This window comes from Neophocaena asiaeorientalis, unplaced genomic scaffold (assembly GCF_003031525.2).
Source record: "Neophocaena asiaeorientalis asiaeorientalis breed wild unplaced genomic scaffold, Neophocaena_asiaeorientalis_V1.1 scaffold503, whole genome shotgun sequence".
NCBI classification, from domain to species: domain Eukaryota; kingdom Metazoa; phylum Chordata; class Mammalia; order Artiodactyla; family Phocoenidae; genus Neophocaena; species Neophocaena asiaeorientalis.
Window position 1 is genome coordinate 1,355,595 of NW_020173710.1, and position 16,313 is coordinate 1,371,907.

The following is a 16,313-nucleotide window of genomic DNA, read 5'->3' on the forward strand; positions in this document are numbered from 1 at the left end:
ATAGTTATCTATGTAGTACTTTATTATTAAGGTTTCTGTTTAGTCAATAATTTTCCTGTACTTTTATTTGGTTTTATTTTGGAAACTGAAAAGCCTTATTTCTAAAAATTCTACTGACCTGGAGAATTTATGAGAGGGGCTAGGGAAGAGTGGGGTGGTGTTGACATTTTCCTAGGAAATATGACTCTATCAAATAATGTTACCTAGAAGAAACGAAGCAGAGTCATAAAAGAAATAGCAAAATGGAGATACACACACATGTACACACGTGTATATATGTATGTAAATAAAATTCTGAATTGTAAGACCAAGATGAAGTATTTTTATTTGTTCAGCACTTCTGCTGGTAGACATTGAGTTGAGCCTACTGTACCATAGCCATAAAAATGCCTATTCTATGAAGGTTATCCTTGACGGGCTTGAGAAGTGGGTAAGAATAATAATCTTGAGTGGAGAAGAAAATCTGTTTCTTGTTTTGGCATCCCAATTATTTTATTTTCTTTTTAATTCTTATGTTACCAAAAATTAGAGCAGCTTCATGGTAGGCTTGGTTTAGTTTAGAACAGGGTTTCTAAACCTTGGCACTAATGGCACTTGGGGTTGGATAATTCTTTTTCTTAGAGAGAGAAAAGGCTGTCCTGTGCATTGTAGGCTGTTTAGCAGCATTCCTGGCCTCTACCCACTAGATGTCAGTAGCACCCCACCCTCTAAATTGTGACAATTCCAAACTGTCTCCAGACATTGCTAGATGTCTCCTGTGGGGCCAGGTTGCCCCCAGCTGAGAACCCCTGGTTTGAGATTGAGAATTTAAACAGTGAAGCAATTCTCTGCTGACAGGGTATCAGAGTTCCAAAAATTGACTGGTTCTGTGGGCTAACTGGCATTAGTTACTCTTTTATCCATCTGTTACATGTATCCCAAGGAAGGTATGGGCAAATGTACCATTTTAGGATAGTGTTTCCCAAAGCATGTTCCTTGAATTGCTAGCCCTGCTAGATGTCCCTACCTGACCCCCAAAAAAGTCGCCCGTTAAAGATTCAGAGTGCGTGTTAACTGAGAATCCTGTTTAACTTTCTGTAACCCAGAATTTCTCAAACTTATTTGACCACAGAACCCTTCTACACAATGTATACTCAAACACATTATCTATTAACATCTATACCTTGGGAAAAGCAGTTTAAGGATATGATAAAGTGATTAGAATGTCATTTCTCCAAAATGAATACTGAGGTTTCTAATTGTTGTTATTTTTAGTGACTGAAATAATGCTTACTTTAATACTTTTAAAATGAAATCTATATATTTTAACATTATTTCTAATAGACTTAATGTATTGGTTTGCTAATGAGTTTTTCTTCATGTGATAAAATGAAAGCTTCCTCTTTCGTCACATTTTTAGGATGACAGGTATTTTCTAAGTGGGTCATTGGATGGAAAGCTCCGCCTTTGGAACATACCTGACAAAAAAGTGGCTTTGTGGAATGAAGTAGATGGTCAAACAAAATTGATCACAGCTGCAAATTTCTGTCAGAATGGCAAATATGCAGTGATTGGGACATATGATGGCAGGTGTATTTTCTATGATACAGAGGTAAATGACTGTCTTGTATAAATTACATACTTGAATACTTAGATACTTTTGTGGTTTGGAATAAGTTGGTGTATCCTGTCTGGGCTTTAACTGCCTTATCTGTAATTGGGACAAATAATACCATGTTTGTCTGTGAGTTGGCTCAGATGATCTTTGAGTTTCTTTCTAATTCTGATCTTTTTAAATTGTGATTTTTTTTTTTTTAGCATTTGAAATACCACACACAGATACATGTCCGATCTACCAGAGGGCGCAACAAGGTTGGAAGAAAAATTACTGGCATTGAACCTTTACCTGGAGAAAATAAGGTACTAGGTATTCAAAACCATCTGTCTCCACACTATATATAGACTCCTGAAAGTAAGTTCTTCATATCTTAGCTAAGAATATATTTCCTTTCCTATGGAATATTGCTTTTTCTAGTTTTGAGATATATTCTGTATGTGTCTAACACCCTTTTTTGGTTGTACCTTAGCACAGATTAAAAGATGGTATTTTTAACTTTTCCTTTGATTTGTTTTTAGATACTGGTAACTTCAAATGACTCCAGAATCAGACTATATGATCTTAGAGATTTGTCACTGTCCATGAAGTATAAGGGTTATGTCAACAGCAGCAGCCAGATCAAAGCAAGTTTCAGGTAAATTGACAATGAGGAATTCCCAAAAGGGATCAGAACATTTCTCCCCTACTCCCATTTTTCCATTGATCTATGGCTTATGTTTATATGGTGCTGTTAGTTACTTTGCAGTTTTACAACTGGTATCTCATATTATCAGTCCTACTTACATTATCCAGCTGTTTGGTAGAGTTCGAATTGCCCTTGCTCTGAGGATGAAGAAACCAACACCCAGAAAATTAAGTAATTTGCCTAAAGTCACACTGGTAGTTGCAGAACCAGGATTAGAAGACCCAGCTCCAGAATTTGTGCTTTTGTACTTTCATGTATGCTTTCTAAGAGGAGATTTATCCCACCACCGCCCACCCCACCCATGGTCTTGATCCTTTTAGGTGCAGAAGCTAATAAAGCATTTCGAGACCCTAAAGTACAGTGTCCTGTACTTACACCTTTGCATATCATTATTATTTGAACTGTTAGTTTGGGATCTGCAGGCTCTCCTGAAATACCTACCTTTCCTTCCTTTGTAGCCGTCCTTATTTCAGCTCTTTTCTTACCAGTTCTCCTTTCTTCTTGAATTACCCAGTAATTTAATTGGTAAAGCATTCTGCTTCTCTCTTTTACCTCTTAAGTAGGCACTCATCCCAGTGTGGGTTAACCCAGCAGCAGTTACCTAGAGCTTCGATGAAAATACTAATGCCACTGGCCACCCATGTCAAACCTACACGTTCAGGACCTCTGGAGTGAGACTAGGAGTCTGTATTTCAACAAGTTCTCTTGGCTGTTTTCTTAGGTGTTTCAAACTAGGAAGCTCTGATAGAGGGAAACCTAAAAAAACCCACAACTTTGATTTTTTTTTTCTTTCTTCACTAAATGTAGCCATGATTTTAGTTACCTCGTTAGTGGCTCAGAAGATAAGTATGTTTATATCTGGAGTACTTACCATGACTTAAGCAAGTTTACTTCAGTGAGGAGAGATCGTAATGACTTTTGGGAAGGTATTAAAGGTAAGTAAATGCATACTTTTATGTGTCTTATAAGTGAATAAAGTTAAAATGGAGATGTATTATAAGTAAATTTGTATAGGCTTTATTTCAGAGAGATAGTTTGGCAGTTTTAAGTGCTTTCGCATTGTATTGGCTTTGTTTGATTTTTCTGTACCAAGGAAGAACGTATGCTTGTCTAAAATTTGAGAAGTCATGGAATCTCAGAACTTGTATGTGGTTTTGGTGGGTTGTTTTTTTTTTTAACATCTTTATTGGAGTATAATTAGTGTCCTCAAGCCCATTCTCTACGTCTGCATCTTGATTCCTGTCCTTCCCCTAGGCTCTTCAGAACCTTTTTTTTTTAAATTTTTAGATTCCATATATATATGTTAGCATACGGTATTTGTTTTTCTCTTTCTGACTTATTCACTCTGTAATTGCACACTCTCCAGCATTTGTTGTTTGTAGACTTTTTGATGATTGCCGTTCTGACTGGTGTGAGGTGATACCTCATTGTAGTTTGGATTTGCATTTCTCTAATGATTAGTGATGTTGAGCATCCTTTCATGTGTTTGTTGGCAATAGTTTTGTAGTATAGTCTGAAGTCCAGGAACCTGATTCCTCCAGCTCCGTTTTCTTTCTCAAGATTGCTTTGGCTGCTCGGGGTCTTCTGTGTTTCCATACAAATTGTGACTTTTTTTTTCTAGTTCTGTGAAAAATGCCACTGGTGGTTCGATAGGAATTCACTGAATCTGTAGATTGCTTTGGGTAGTAGAGTCATTTTCACAATGTCGATTCTTCCAACCAAGAACATGGTATATCTCTCCATCTGTTTTGTATCATCTTTAATTTCTTTCATCAGTGTCTTATAGTTTTCTGCATACAGGTCTTTTGTCTCCTTAGGTAGGTTTATTCCTAGGTATTTTATTCTTCTTGTTGCAGTGGTAAATGGGAGTGTTTCCTTAATTTCTCTTTCGGATTTCTCATCATTAGTGTATAGGACGGCAAGAGATTTCTGTGCATTAATTTTGTATCCTGCTACTTTACCAAATTCATTGATTAGCTCTAGTAGTTTTCTGGTAGAGTCTTTAGGATTCTCTATGTATAGTATCATGTCATCTGCAGACAGTGACAGCTTTACTTCTTCTTTTCCAATTTGGATTACTTTTATTTCTTTTTCTTCTCTGATTGCCATGGCTAAAACTTCCAAAACTATGTTGAATAATAGTGGTGAGAGTGGACAGCCTTGTCTTGTTCCTGATCTTAGAGTAAATGGTTTCAGTTTTTCACCATTGAGAACGATGTTGGCTGTGGGTTTGTCACATATGGCCTTTATTATGTTGAGGTAAGTTCCCTCTATGCCTACTTTCTGGAGGGTTTTTATCATAAGTGGGTGTTGAATTTTGTCGAAAGATTTTTCTGCATCTATTGAGATGATCATATGGTTTTTCTCCTTCGGTTAATATGGTGTATCACATTGATCGATTTGCGTATATTGAAGAATCCTTGCATTCCTGGGATAAACCCCACTTGATCATGGTATATGATCCTTTTAATGTGCTATTGGATTCTGTTTGCTAGTATTTTGTTGAGGATTTTTGCATCTATGTTCATGAGTGATATTGGCCTGTAGTTTTCTTTCTTTGTGTCATCTTTGTCTGGTTTTTGTATTAGGGTGATGCTGGCCTTGTAGAATGAGTTTGAGAGTGTTCCTCCCTCTGCTATATTTTGGAAGAGTTTGAGAACGTTATGTGTTAGCTCTTCTTTAAATGTTTGATAGAATTCGCCTGTGAAGCCATCTGGTCCTGGTCTCAATTTCAGTGCTTGTGATTGGTCTGTTTATATTTTATGTTTCTTCCTGGTTCAGTCTCGGAAGGTTGTGCTTTTCTAAGAATTTGTCCATTTCTTCCAGGTTGTCCATTTTATTGGCATAGAGTTGCTTGTAGTAATCTCTCATGATCCTTTGTATTTCTGCAGTGTCAGTTGTTACTTCTCCTTTTTCATTTCTAATTCTGTTGATTTGAGTCTTCTCCTTTTCTTTCTTGATGAGTTTGGCTAAGGGTTTATCTGTTTTGTTTGTCTTCTCAGAGAACCAGGGTTTAGTTTTATTGATCTTTGCTGTTGTTTTCTTCAGTTCTTTTTCATTTATTTCTGCTCTGATCTTTATGATTTCTTTCCTTCTGCTAACTTTGGGAGTTTTTTGTTCTTCTTTCTCTAATTGCTTTAGATTGTTTATTTGAGATATTTCTTGTTTCTTTTGGTAGTATTGTATTGCTATAAACTTCCCTCTTAGAACTCCTTTTGCCGCATCCCATAGGATTTGGGTCATCGTGTTTTCATAGTCATTTGTTTCTAGGTATTTTTTGATTTCCTCTTTGGTTTCTTCTGTGACCTCCCTCTTGGTTATTTAGTAGTGTATTGTTTAGCTTCCATGGGTTTGTATTTTTTACAGATTTTTTCCTGTAATTGATATCTAGTCTCATAGCGTTGTGGTCAGAAAAGATACTTGATACGATTTCAATTTTCTTAAATTTACCAAGGTTTGATTTATGACCCAAGATATGGTCTGTCCTGGAAAATGTTCCATGAGCAGTTGAGAAGAAAGTGAATTCTGTTGTTTTTGGATGGAATGTCCTATAAATATCAATGAAGTCCATTTTGTTTAATGTATCATTTAAAGCTTGTGTTTCCTTATTTATTTTCATTTTGGGTGATTTGTCTATTGGTGAAAGTTGGGTGTTAAAAGTCCCCTACTATGATGGATTTGGTTTCTTTTAAGAAAATATTTTGGGTTTTAAATAGTTCTTAGTTACTTATATGTTAGTTTTTAAAGGTATTTGCGTATAACTACACTATTATGTTTTTTGAAATATTATGCTTTTTGTCTTGATGTTTAGAATCAAGTTTATTAGTTGTCTTAAAGTAAAATTTTTTTCCCCAGCCCATAATGCAGTTGTTACATCAGCCATCTTTGCTCCAAACCCAAGTTTGATGTTGTCTTTGGATGTGCAGTCTGAAAAATCAGAAGGGAACGATAAAGGTGAAGATGCTGAAGTTTTGAATAACATGCCCTCTGGTAGGTATTCATATTTTATTTGTCCTTCGTTTTCTCTAGTCAGCCTTTAGTAGCCTCACTGACCTGTGGGTATTATGAGGTCTTCATCATGAGTATGAAGAATATTTCCTTTGTGCAACATAATGGTTGTCAGATGTTCATTTCTGAACATTTTGGTAATATAGTTCTTGCGAGTTTTACTTCTTTTAAATTCACCTGGGAATTAAAACTGAAACTTTTGAAAGTTGGTAATTTTTTTTATGGACAACTATTCTCTTTAGAGAAATGCAAACCAGACATAAATACATACAAGATAAATTATCTGTCTCTGCTGCACTATAATCTCTGTGAGGGCAAAGATTTTATGTGTTTTATTTATTGTTGTAGGGCCAGTGCCTAGCACAGTGCTTGCCTGCATGTAGTAGGTGCTTAATAAACATTTACTGAATAAGTGAATTAAACCAAAATGAAAGCAGTGTTCTTTTCTAATTGCCACAAATTTACAGCTTCTCATAGATAGCTATTTACAAGCCAGTAATTCTTGCCCTTTGCAGCAAATACTTTGAGAAGGAATAGTACTTTCAATTATATAAAATGCTCAGATTAGGAAGTAAAAAGAAACCGTCAAGTAGTATTGAGTGCCAATTATATAAAAATGGTCCCTGTTAATTCTTAAGAGTAAGGTAAAAACATGGAAACTTGGACCAGTTGTTAATGAAAACAAGTTTGTATTGTTAAAATCTATTGCAGAATATTTTATTAAATGTGTTTTCTCACTTTAGAGACTATACCCAGGCCTTGTAGAGAGTTATAAAGTCACAACAATAGATACAATGTAGTAAGAGTGCTTCTAAAAGTATTTGAATACTAAAAAGTTCTCAAGCATTTTTCTCATTTAATATCAAGTAATTTCCCTTGTGGCATTATTTGCACTATACACTGTACTAAATACACTATTTCTTCTGTCTGTGAAGAAAAATTTTGATAGCAAAGATGAACTTCAGTCTAGCACTTCTTTCTTTTTTCTTTTTTATTTAAATATTTATTTATTTATTCATTTGGTTGTGCTGAGTCTTACTTGTGGCAGGCAGGCTCCTTATTTGTGGCATGTGGGATCTAGTTCCCTGACCAGGGGTCGAACCCAGACCCTCTGCATTGGGAGCGTGGAGTCTTATCCACTGTGCCACCAGCGAAGTCCCTACCACTTCTTTCAATTACCAGATTTAAAAATCAACCAACTCAGAATTATTACACCTTTACTAAATGCCTGTTTGGAAATATTTCTTTTCATTTTCTTTTTTTTTTTTCTCACAGTCAAATCCTACTTCTCTCTTCTAAATTAAGTCATTTGGTTGGTTTTTTTTCCTTTTCTTTTTCCCCAATACCTTTTTACACTCTGCACATTTTCCCTACACATTGAACAGAAAATTCTAGCTTTTTAAACCATTTGAGGAAAAATGAAAAGTACCTTTTTTAAACTTCTCAAACTGCACCATATTAACATGGTTCAGTTATTACTTCACTGCCTCCTTTTTAAAGAGGCACAACTTTGGATCATACTCAGATTTGTGTTTGCTGTTTTGTACCTGTGTAGGTATACTCTAAGAATAAACTCTTAAACTCGGGGTATGAGATCATAAAATATATCTGATTGCCCTCCTCTTTATTCTGACGTATTTGGCAACTTAAGCTTCAGTTTTCCTCATGTTTAAAATGGTGATAATACCTCGTTTATAAGGTTGTGATATGGGCAGAAGACCTCAATAGACATTTCTCCAAAGAAGACCTACAGATGTCCAACAGGCACATGAAAAGATGCTCCACATCGCTAATTATTAGAGAAATGCTAATCAAAACCACAGTGTAAACACACACACACACACACACACACACACACACACACACGAATATTACTCAACCATAAAAAAGAATGAAATAATGTCATTTGCAGCAATGTGGATGGACCTAGCGATTATCATATTAAGTAAGTCAGAGAAAGACAAATATATCACTTATATGTGGAATCTAAAAAATAGTACACGTGAACTTATTTACAAAACAGAAACAGACTCACAGACATAGAAAACAAACTTACGGCTACCATATGTACACCTGAAATTAACACAATATTTTAAATCAACTATACTTCAATTAAAAAAAAAATACAGCTGAAAACTAAAAAAAAAAAAGACAAAACAAGGTTGTGAGAAGAATTAAACACATGTAAGGTGTCTAGCAAAATGCCTGGCATGCAATAGACATTATCATCTTCATTATATTGTATCTTATAAGGCATTTCTCTCTCTATATATATATATGAAACCATTTTGTCTAACTCATCCTGTACACAACTTCCCAGTTAAAGTTTGGATTATTTTCTTCCTTACTAATCACTCCTTCTTAAACCCACAATTTTTGCCTATGCATAATAGTTAACACTGAATTTTGTTCGTTAAATGTTTTTACCAGCAAATGTAAGTGGTAAGCGTTTTTGCCATTCGGCGTAGTAGCTACATGGTTCTTCAGTATGGACTGGAAAGGCAAAAGGTTCTCTCAGCATTCACAGAGTGATCGTGTGTGCTTCATTTCATGGCAGTTCCAGTATGTCTGCTGTACAGTAAACCTTACTGTCAACCTCATTAGTGAACCCTGTTGGCAAAAGACTTGCCCAGCTGGTCCCATCCCGCCAACATTCCAGTCCTGGGGCTGAATAACATGCTAGCCTCTTGTCGCGAAATGAAGAATTAGACAACTTAGAGGCCTTGGCTGTCTGGGAGTAAATCCAGGCATCCTGGCCCCAAGGGACCATAATCTCTCCTTAGCTGCCAGGAAAAGAGCAGCTAAGACAAGGTAAGTGGAAGTGAGCCTCAGAGAGGAGAGGTATAGGAGGATGAAAGGATCACAGGAGCAAGCCAGAAAAGAGAGACTGAAGGCTGGGAGAGGTTCTTCCGCCCCAAAGGTAGAGGGTCATGGGCATGTGACAGTTGTGGCAGCAGGCTTCATATTCCTTTAAAATCAACTAAAAACTTTCTTTTATGCTTTTAAGGTATTATGAAGACAGATAACACAGAAGTTCTTCTCTCTGCTGACTTCACTGGCGCAATCAAAGTGTTTATTAACAAAAGGAAAAATGTATCTTAATTTGAAATGACATTTAAAATAAACATATCAGTAAGTTTCTATATGTATCAGAACTGAAAAAGTTATAGTGTTTCAGGCCAACATCCTTTTTTTAATTTTTATTGGAAGTTGTTCAAATATAATATATTTTTTGAGAGGCAACGTTAATGATCTAGTAAACCCGGGACTGATAGACTAGAAAGGAATGTAGCTAGAATAACATTGCCAAACATTAGGCTTTACATTTTGTTATGTTTGTGTTATATAATTGTGAACATGCACAGGTTTCTGCATGAAAATATATTAATATATTAATCACATGTGTGTGCCTTTTGGTTACATGCACTAAATCTAACAGAGTTAAATTATTTCAGTGGCTCTTTTGGCCTCTTACTGAGGGGGAGTGTCTTGTTTCTAGCTTAAATAATTTCTTTTGCACAAAATTTCATTTTTAAGAGAAGTGGTATCTTTTGACTGAGTTAATATTTTTAAAATGTTATATAGGTTTTAAATATGTCAAACATTAAGGAGTGAGTCTTCTTTTTTTACAATAATGTAAAAATGGACAGTTTACATTTTTTAAAGCATTGTAGTTTTAAAAATTAAGCTGTTTTGTGTTGTTGAATTTGAAAGCCTTTGTAAATATTGATATAATGTACCAATGAAATAACATCTGGGGTGATGGAACCCTGATAATGTTGTTGATGGTTAGCATATGTTTCTGAAAATTAAATATGTATTATTAAAAGTTGGTGGCCAAAACTTGTTAAACATATGACTTTATTTTCAGATGACTTCGGTAAATTGAGAAATGTAAAAAAACCAAAATCTTTTTTATAATTTGATTTTTAGCAAGCAGAGATCAAATTTTGGACCCCTAAATTATAATGCATTAGCTACATACCTTTAAGAAAAAAAGTTTTTAATTCTAGTTCTAAAATGAACACTGCTAACAGTTCATCTGTATGCTTATATGTTCTTTACTGCATTTGTTTTCAGTATATAGGTGAGAAGCTGGGGAGCCGTGATCACATCCTTATCAATCAGCATGGTCTTTTAAAAAAAATTTTATTTTATTTATTTATTTTTGTCTGCGTTGGGTCTTCATTACTGCACATGGGCTTTCTCTAGTTGCGGTGAGTGGGGGCTACTCTTCGCTGCGGTGTGTGGGCTTCTCATTGCGGTGGCTTCTCTTGTTGCAGAGCATGGGCTCTAGGTGCACGGGCTTCAGTAGTTGTTGCTCGCGGGCTCTAGAGCACAGGCTCAGTAGTTGTGGCGCACGGGCTTAGTTGCTCCGCGACATGTGGGATCTTCCCGGACCAGGGCTCGAACCCGTGTCCCCTTCATTGGCAGGCGGATTCTTAATCACTGAGCCACCAGGGAAGCCCATCAGCATGGTCTTGAGGTGTCGTGGATTTTCTAGTTCATTGCATATTATTTGCCTTGGTTTTACCCCTATGCTGCTTTCTTCCTCTTGCCAGTGCTTTGCTTTGTCCTTCCCCTCCTCTCACCTCCCTCACACTTCTCTCCCCACCTCTGCTCACTTTTCTGTACTCTACCTGACAGACCGAGTTGTTATGCCATTGGCTTTTTAACCAGTCACTTTCGTAGTCTCAGGGTCTGGATGGCAGTGTGATTGGTCTAGCGTGTCAAAGAATTCAGTGTCTTCAACCCTCTTGGCTTTCACTGACTTCTGCCTGAGGCCTTGTAGTCTGCTGCGGTGCTGGATGTTTCAACTGCAGATAATCAGGGTGTTGCCAATATGAATATTTCCTGATAGGTTTTATGTGGTTTCTTGAACAAAAAGGCAAAAAATAGTTGGGATGCAAGCTTAAGAGAACAATACTGACACTTGTAAATTTCGTTTTATATAAATTGTTGGCTATCACTATATAAATACACTGTGAAGTTACAAGTCAGAAAGTGAGTTTGAAAAGGTAGCATGAAGATGTATACAAAGAAAAACTGAACAATATTTTTCCCTAAAATGAATATTAGAAACTCACTGTAATAAGTTGTGTGGTATTATAGGAAGGAGCACAGATTGTAGAATTAGATAAACTTAGATTTGGTTTCCTCTGTTAGCACCTTCCTTGAGCAAGTTATTCTGTATTAATTTCCATGTCCTTATCTGTAGTACAAGAATATCTAATGGAAATTGTAAAGATTTACTGAGAAATCGTGTATGTATAAAGCTTGGTACCTAGCCAGTAGGTGTACTCAACAAACACACATTTCTCACTGCCTCTCCCGAATCCCTGAGTACCCTCCTAGACCAAAAAAAAAAAAAAAAAGATGTGCAAGTGCTTTCTAGATATTGAGATTTCATGGACAAATAGTATTTTAAGGATTGACATAGGACACCAGCCTTTTTCTGCCAACGCAACACTTTTAAAAACTGCCACCGTATACTATCACCTCATCATAAAAGAGAGAACATCTTAATACTAAAACAGTCACTAAGAAAAGTCAAGCACAATCTTATCTTAGAGCAACAAACAGTCTAAAATGAATAAACCTAGCTTTTGAAAAAAGTAACCATATTACCTTATTTTCCCTTTTTCCTTTGGTGAAAATTTCATCACAGACTTGGTGTGGCTGCCTGGACAAGTTTAAAACCACATTTCATTAAAAACTCTTTGAAGAGTCATATTGAGCCTTCCCCTGCCTCCATCTTGTTTACCTTAATTGGAATTAAAATATGAATGACTCAACATATTTAGCATGCCATTTTCTCTGGTCTTCAAATTATACAGCTGGGCAGTTGCTTTTTATTCTTTGAAATATATGTTTAACGTTAATATATCCATCCCCAAAATTCTAGTTTCAGTTGTATAATTTTGAGAGCCAGCTCTCCTCACTGATACGAAAAAATCAAATTATCAGAATGTTTTTAAGTTATTTAATTATTATGGGGATTCAAGATAAAGTTTTCAAAAGAAAATCATTCCCAGTTTCACTGGTTTCTAGCTTCCTGCCTTCTTCATTAAGCAGATGTTTATTGAACACCTACTATGTACAGACCACTGCTGGGACTAGAAAAGAATAAGGCAGCAGCCATGTGCCAGAGGAGCTCACGGTCTGATGGAGAAGATGGCCACAGAAACAAGTGAGAGACTTGGAACTATCTTGTGGCTGTGGCCCTAGAAATGCCCCTTCTCATCCTATCCCCTGTCTGTTCTACCCTTCCTAGTAACTCATGGCAGCCACTTGATTCTCAGGCCCATCTTAGTTCATCTAATATTACAAATAGCAAGGATAATATGGGTAAAAGACCTTATGTGTAAGCCATATACCAGTAAGGTGGAAAAAATGGAGTACCCACCATGCCGACATCTTCGCTGGTCTCTGGCTCCCTCCTCCCAGACTAAAATCATTGTCTATTTCCTCTAAATTCTTACCTGTCTTCTATTTTGAGCTAACTCCTGTTTAACAGACCCCCCCTTCCCCGCAACTGCTCTCCTGTTCCCTTCAGTTCTGAAGCTTGGTCCATTTTTCTTTCGTTCTCTAGATTTGAGTCATCTGGTTTTGGGGAAGCCAGGTTCCCCCTGTTAGCCACAACCACTTGGCTGGTGTAGACCCATGCACATGAAGTAAATTCAGGTTGATACAGCAGGGCCAGCGTGAAGGGTGGTGTGGAAATGAGGGGAGAGATCCACTGCAGAGTCCCCAGCAAATCAAATGTCATCATGTAGGTGATCTACGGTGGTCCAGGCAGATGGAGTTTGCCTGTACGTCCAGCTACCCTGCATTACATTTTTTAATTTTTATTTTGGAATAACTTTAGATTTACAGAAAAGTTGCAAAGAAAATACGGAGTTCCCATATACTCCTTACCCAGTTTCCCTTAATGTTAATATCTTACGTTACCATGGCACAGTGATCAAAACTAAAACCCACATTGGTACAATACTATTAAGTAAACTCCAGACTTTATTCACATTGCACCAGTTTTCCACTAGTGTCCTTTTTCACTTCCAAGATCCAGTCCAGAATACCTTATTGCATTTAGGCATATTGTGCTTTCTTAATTTAAATAAACTTTTTATCTTAGAATAGTTTTAGATTTTTCAGAAAAGTTTGCAAAGAGTTCACATATCCCCTGCACCAATTTCTCCTATTGTTAACATCTCACATTACAATGGCACATTTTTCACATTAAGGAACCAACATTTGTACATTACTGTTAACTAAACTCCACACTTTATTCAGATTTCACTAGTTTTTACCTAATATCCTTTTTCTGTCCCGGATTCCCGTCTAGAATGTAACATTACACATGGTCGTCAGGTCTCCTTAGGCTCTTCTTAGCCATGACGTTTTCTCATGCTTTCCATGACCTCAGCAGTTTTGAGGAGTACTGGTTAGGTATTTTGTTGAATGTCCCTCAGTTTGGGTTTGTCTGGTATTTTTCTCATGATTCAACAGGCTATGAACTTTGGGGAGGAAGACCACAGAGGTGAATTACTCTTTTCATTACATCACATCAAGGATATACACTATGGAGAACAGTATGGAGATTACTTAAAAAACTAAAAATTGAACTATTATATGATCCAGCAATCCCACTACTGGGCATCTAGCCAGAGAAAACCATAATTCAAAAAGATACATGTACCACAATGTTCACTGCAGCACTATTTACAATAGCCAGGACATGGAAACAACCTAAATGGCCTTCGACAGACGAATGGGTAAAGAAGACGTGGCACGTATATACAATGGAATATTACTCAGCCATAAAAAGGAACAAAACTGAGTTATTTGTAGTGATGTGGATGGACCTAGAGTCTGTCATACAGAGTGAAGTAAGTCAGAAAGAGAAAAACGAATACCATACGCTAACGTATACATATGGAATCCAGAAAAATGGTACTGATGAACCCAGTGGTAGGGCAGGAATAAAGATGCAAACGTTGAGAACAGACTTGAGGACGTGGGGAGGGTGAAGGGTAAGCTGGGACGTAGTGAGAGAGTGGCATTGACATATATACACTACCCAGTGTAAAATAGCTAGCTAGTGGGAAGCAGCCGCATAGCACAGGGAGATCATCTCGTTGCTGTGTGTCCACCTAGAGGCGTGGGATAGGGAGGGTGGGAGGGAGGGGATATGGGGATATATGTATACATATAGCTGATTCACTTTGTTGTACAGCAGAAACTAACACCGTTATAAAGCAATTATATTCCAATAAAGAAGTATTTTTTAAAAAAAGGATACATACTACCAACATGACATCACCTGGCTGAGGAATGTTTGTCAGGTTTCTCTATTATAAAGTTACTTTTTTCTCACTTTCCATAAATCTTCTCTTTGGAAGTGAATCACTAAGCACAGCCGAAACTCAAGGGGTAAGGAAGAGTTAAGGCCCACCTCCTTGAGGAGCAAGTATCTGTATAACTTAATTTGGAATTGCTCAGTACAGGAGATAGGTCTCTTCTCTCTTATTTATTTATTCAACCATTTGTTTATATCAGCATGGACTTACGGGTATTTATTTTATACTTTGAGTTACAGCGCAATACTACCTTATTTTGTTGTTCAACTTGTTCCAGCCTTAGCCATTGAGAGTTCTTTCAAGTTGGCTTCTGTGTCCCTTTGACTGTTTTTTTTTTTTGAGCACTTCCTTACCTTCTGTCACTCCCAACATGCTCCAGGTTCATTTTGTGTATTTCCTGCTCCAGCCCTATAATCAACCATTTATCCCAGTTCCTTTTATTGGAGACTGGTATTAGAAACTAAGATTTGGGTGACAGGTGTGCTCATTGCTACTGGGGCATTGTTTCTCTTAGGCCCTCTCAGCTGACCGAGCAAAGAAATATATGCATGTATACTAATCTCCACACATCTATAAAAATTTCTATGTAACCATCTCTATATTAAATTAGACGTGAATCCTTGCTGATGTCTCTGAGTAATCCATTAACACATGGATTATTCTAGTTTCCTCCTCTTGCTTATGGATAACCTCCCTCTCCAACAGTGAGACACCTGGTTTCCACCATTTACTTCCCATTTACTTATTTGTTCAATCACAACATAACATATTCAGCAGTTTCAGAATTGCTAACCCATACCCCCATGAGAAATACCTTTACCAACTAGAATACAGTTTTTACATACAGTCCTTCGTCTTTTATATCGTAATTTCTGGTTACAACACTGTTTTTCGAAGTTACTAAGGTCAGCGCCTTTTTTCTCCACTCACATCACCTTTTAAAATACTAGATTCATTTACATTATCTGTTCCTCTAATAAAATCTATTGGGGACTTCCCTGGTGGCAGAGTGGTTAAGAATCCGCCTGCCAACGCAGGGGACACGGGTTCGAGCCCTGGTCCGGGAAGATCCCCCATGCCGTGGAGCAACTAAGCCCATGCGCCACAACTACTGAGCCTGCGCTCTAGAGCCCACAAGCCACAACTTCTGAGCCCGCGTGCCACAACCACTGAAGCCTGCGCACCTAGAGCCCGTGGTCTGCAACAAGAGAAGCCACCACAAAGAGAAGCCCGTGCACCACAGTGAAGAGTAGCCCCCGCTCGCCACAACTAGAGAAAGCCCGCGCACAGCAATGAAGACCCAACACAGCCAAAAATTAAAATTTTTAAAACTTAAAAATATATTGGGATTTGATGATGTACAAATCCCAATAGTGGTTTCCTTACTTACTAACTTATTTAGTAAGTAAGCAGTGGAATTCTTTTGTAGACAACTTCCTGCCTTGCTTTCAAATGCTTAGCATTATCCCAAAGCAGTTTTACAGTCTGTCCTGTTGCTGCACTGGGGTTGCACTTATTCAGCAAACATCAAGCACTTAGTCTGTGTCAAGACCTTGAGGGTGTCCAGTAGAAGAAACAGACAAGAATGATGATTCCATCCAGACTCTTAGCATGATTAAAGGGTAGTCTTATCTGATTTTCCTACTTCTCAATGCCAAGCATT

The 16,313-nt window shown here is 37.2% G+C and overlaps 1 protein-coding gene across 1 annotated transcript in view; it reads left to right on the forward strand.

The window, feature by feature from the left end:
• WDR44 (WD repeat domain 44) overlaps window positions 1–9,883 on the forward strand; it is a 75,651-nt gene extending 65,768 nt beyond the window's left edge. The window contains exons 15-20 of the mRNA XM_024750586.1: window positions 1,400–1,591; window positions 1,798–1,899; window positions 2,116–2,231; window positions 3,090–3,217; window positions 6,138–6,272; window positions 9,298–9,883. Coding sequence (XP_024606354.1) covers window positions 1,400–1,591; window positions 1,798–1,899; window positions 2,116–2,231; window positions 3,090–3,217; window positions 6,138–6,272; window positions 9,298–9,392 — 768 coding nt within the window. The 3' untranslated portion in view covers window positions 9,393–9,883. The remainder of the gene's footprint in view (window positions 1–1,399; window positions 1,592–1,797; window positions 1,900–2,115; window positions 2,232–3,089; window positions 3,218–6,137; window positions 6,273–9,297) is intronic.
• Window positions 9,884–16,313: the final 6,430 nt, after the last annotated feature.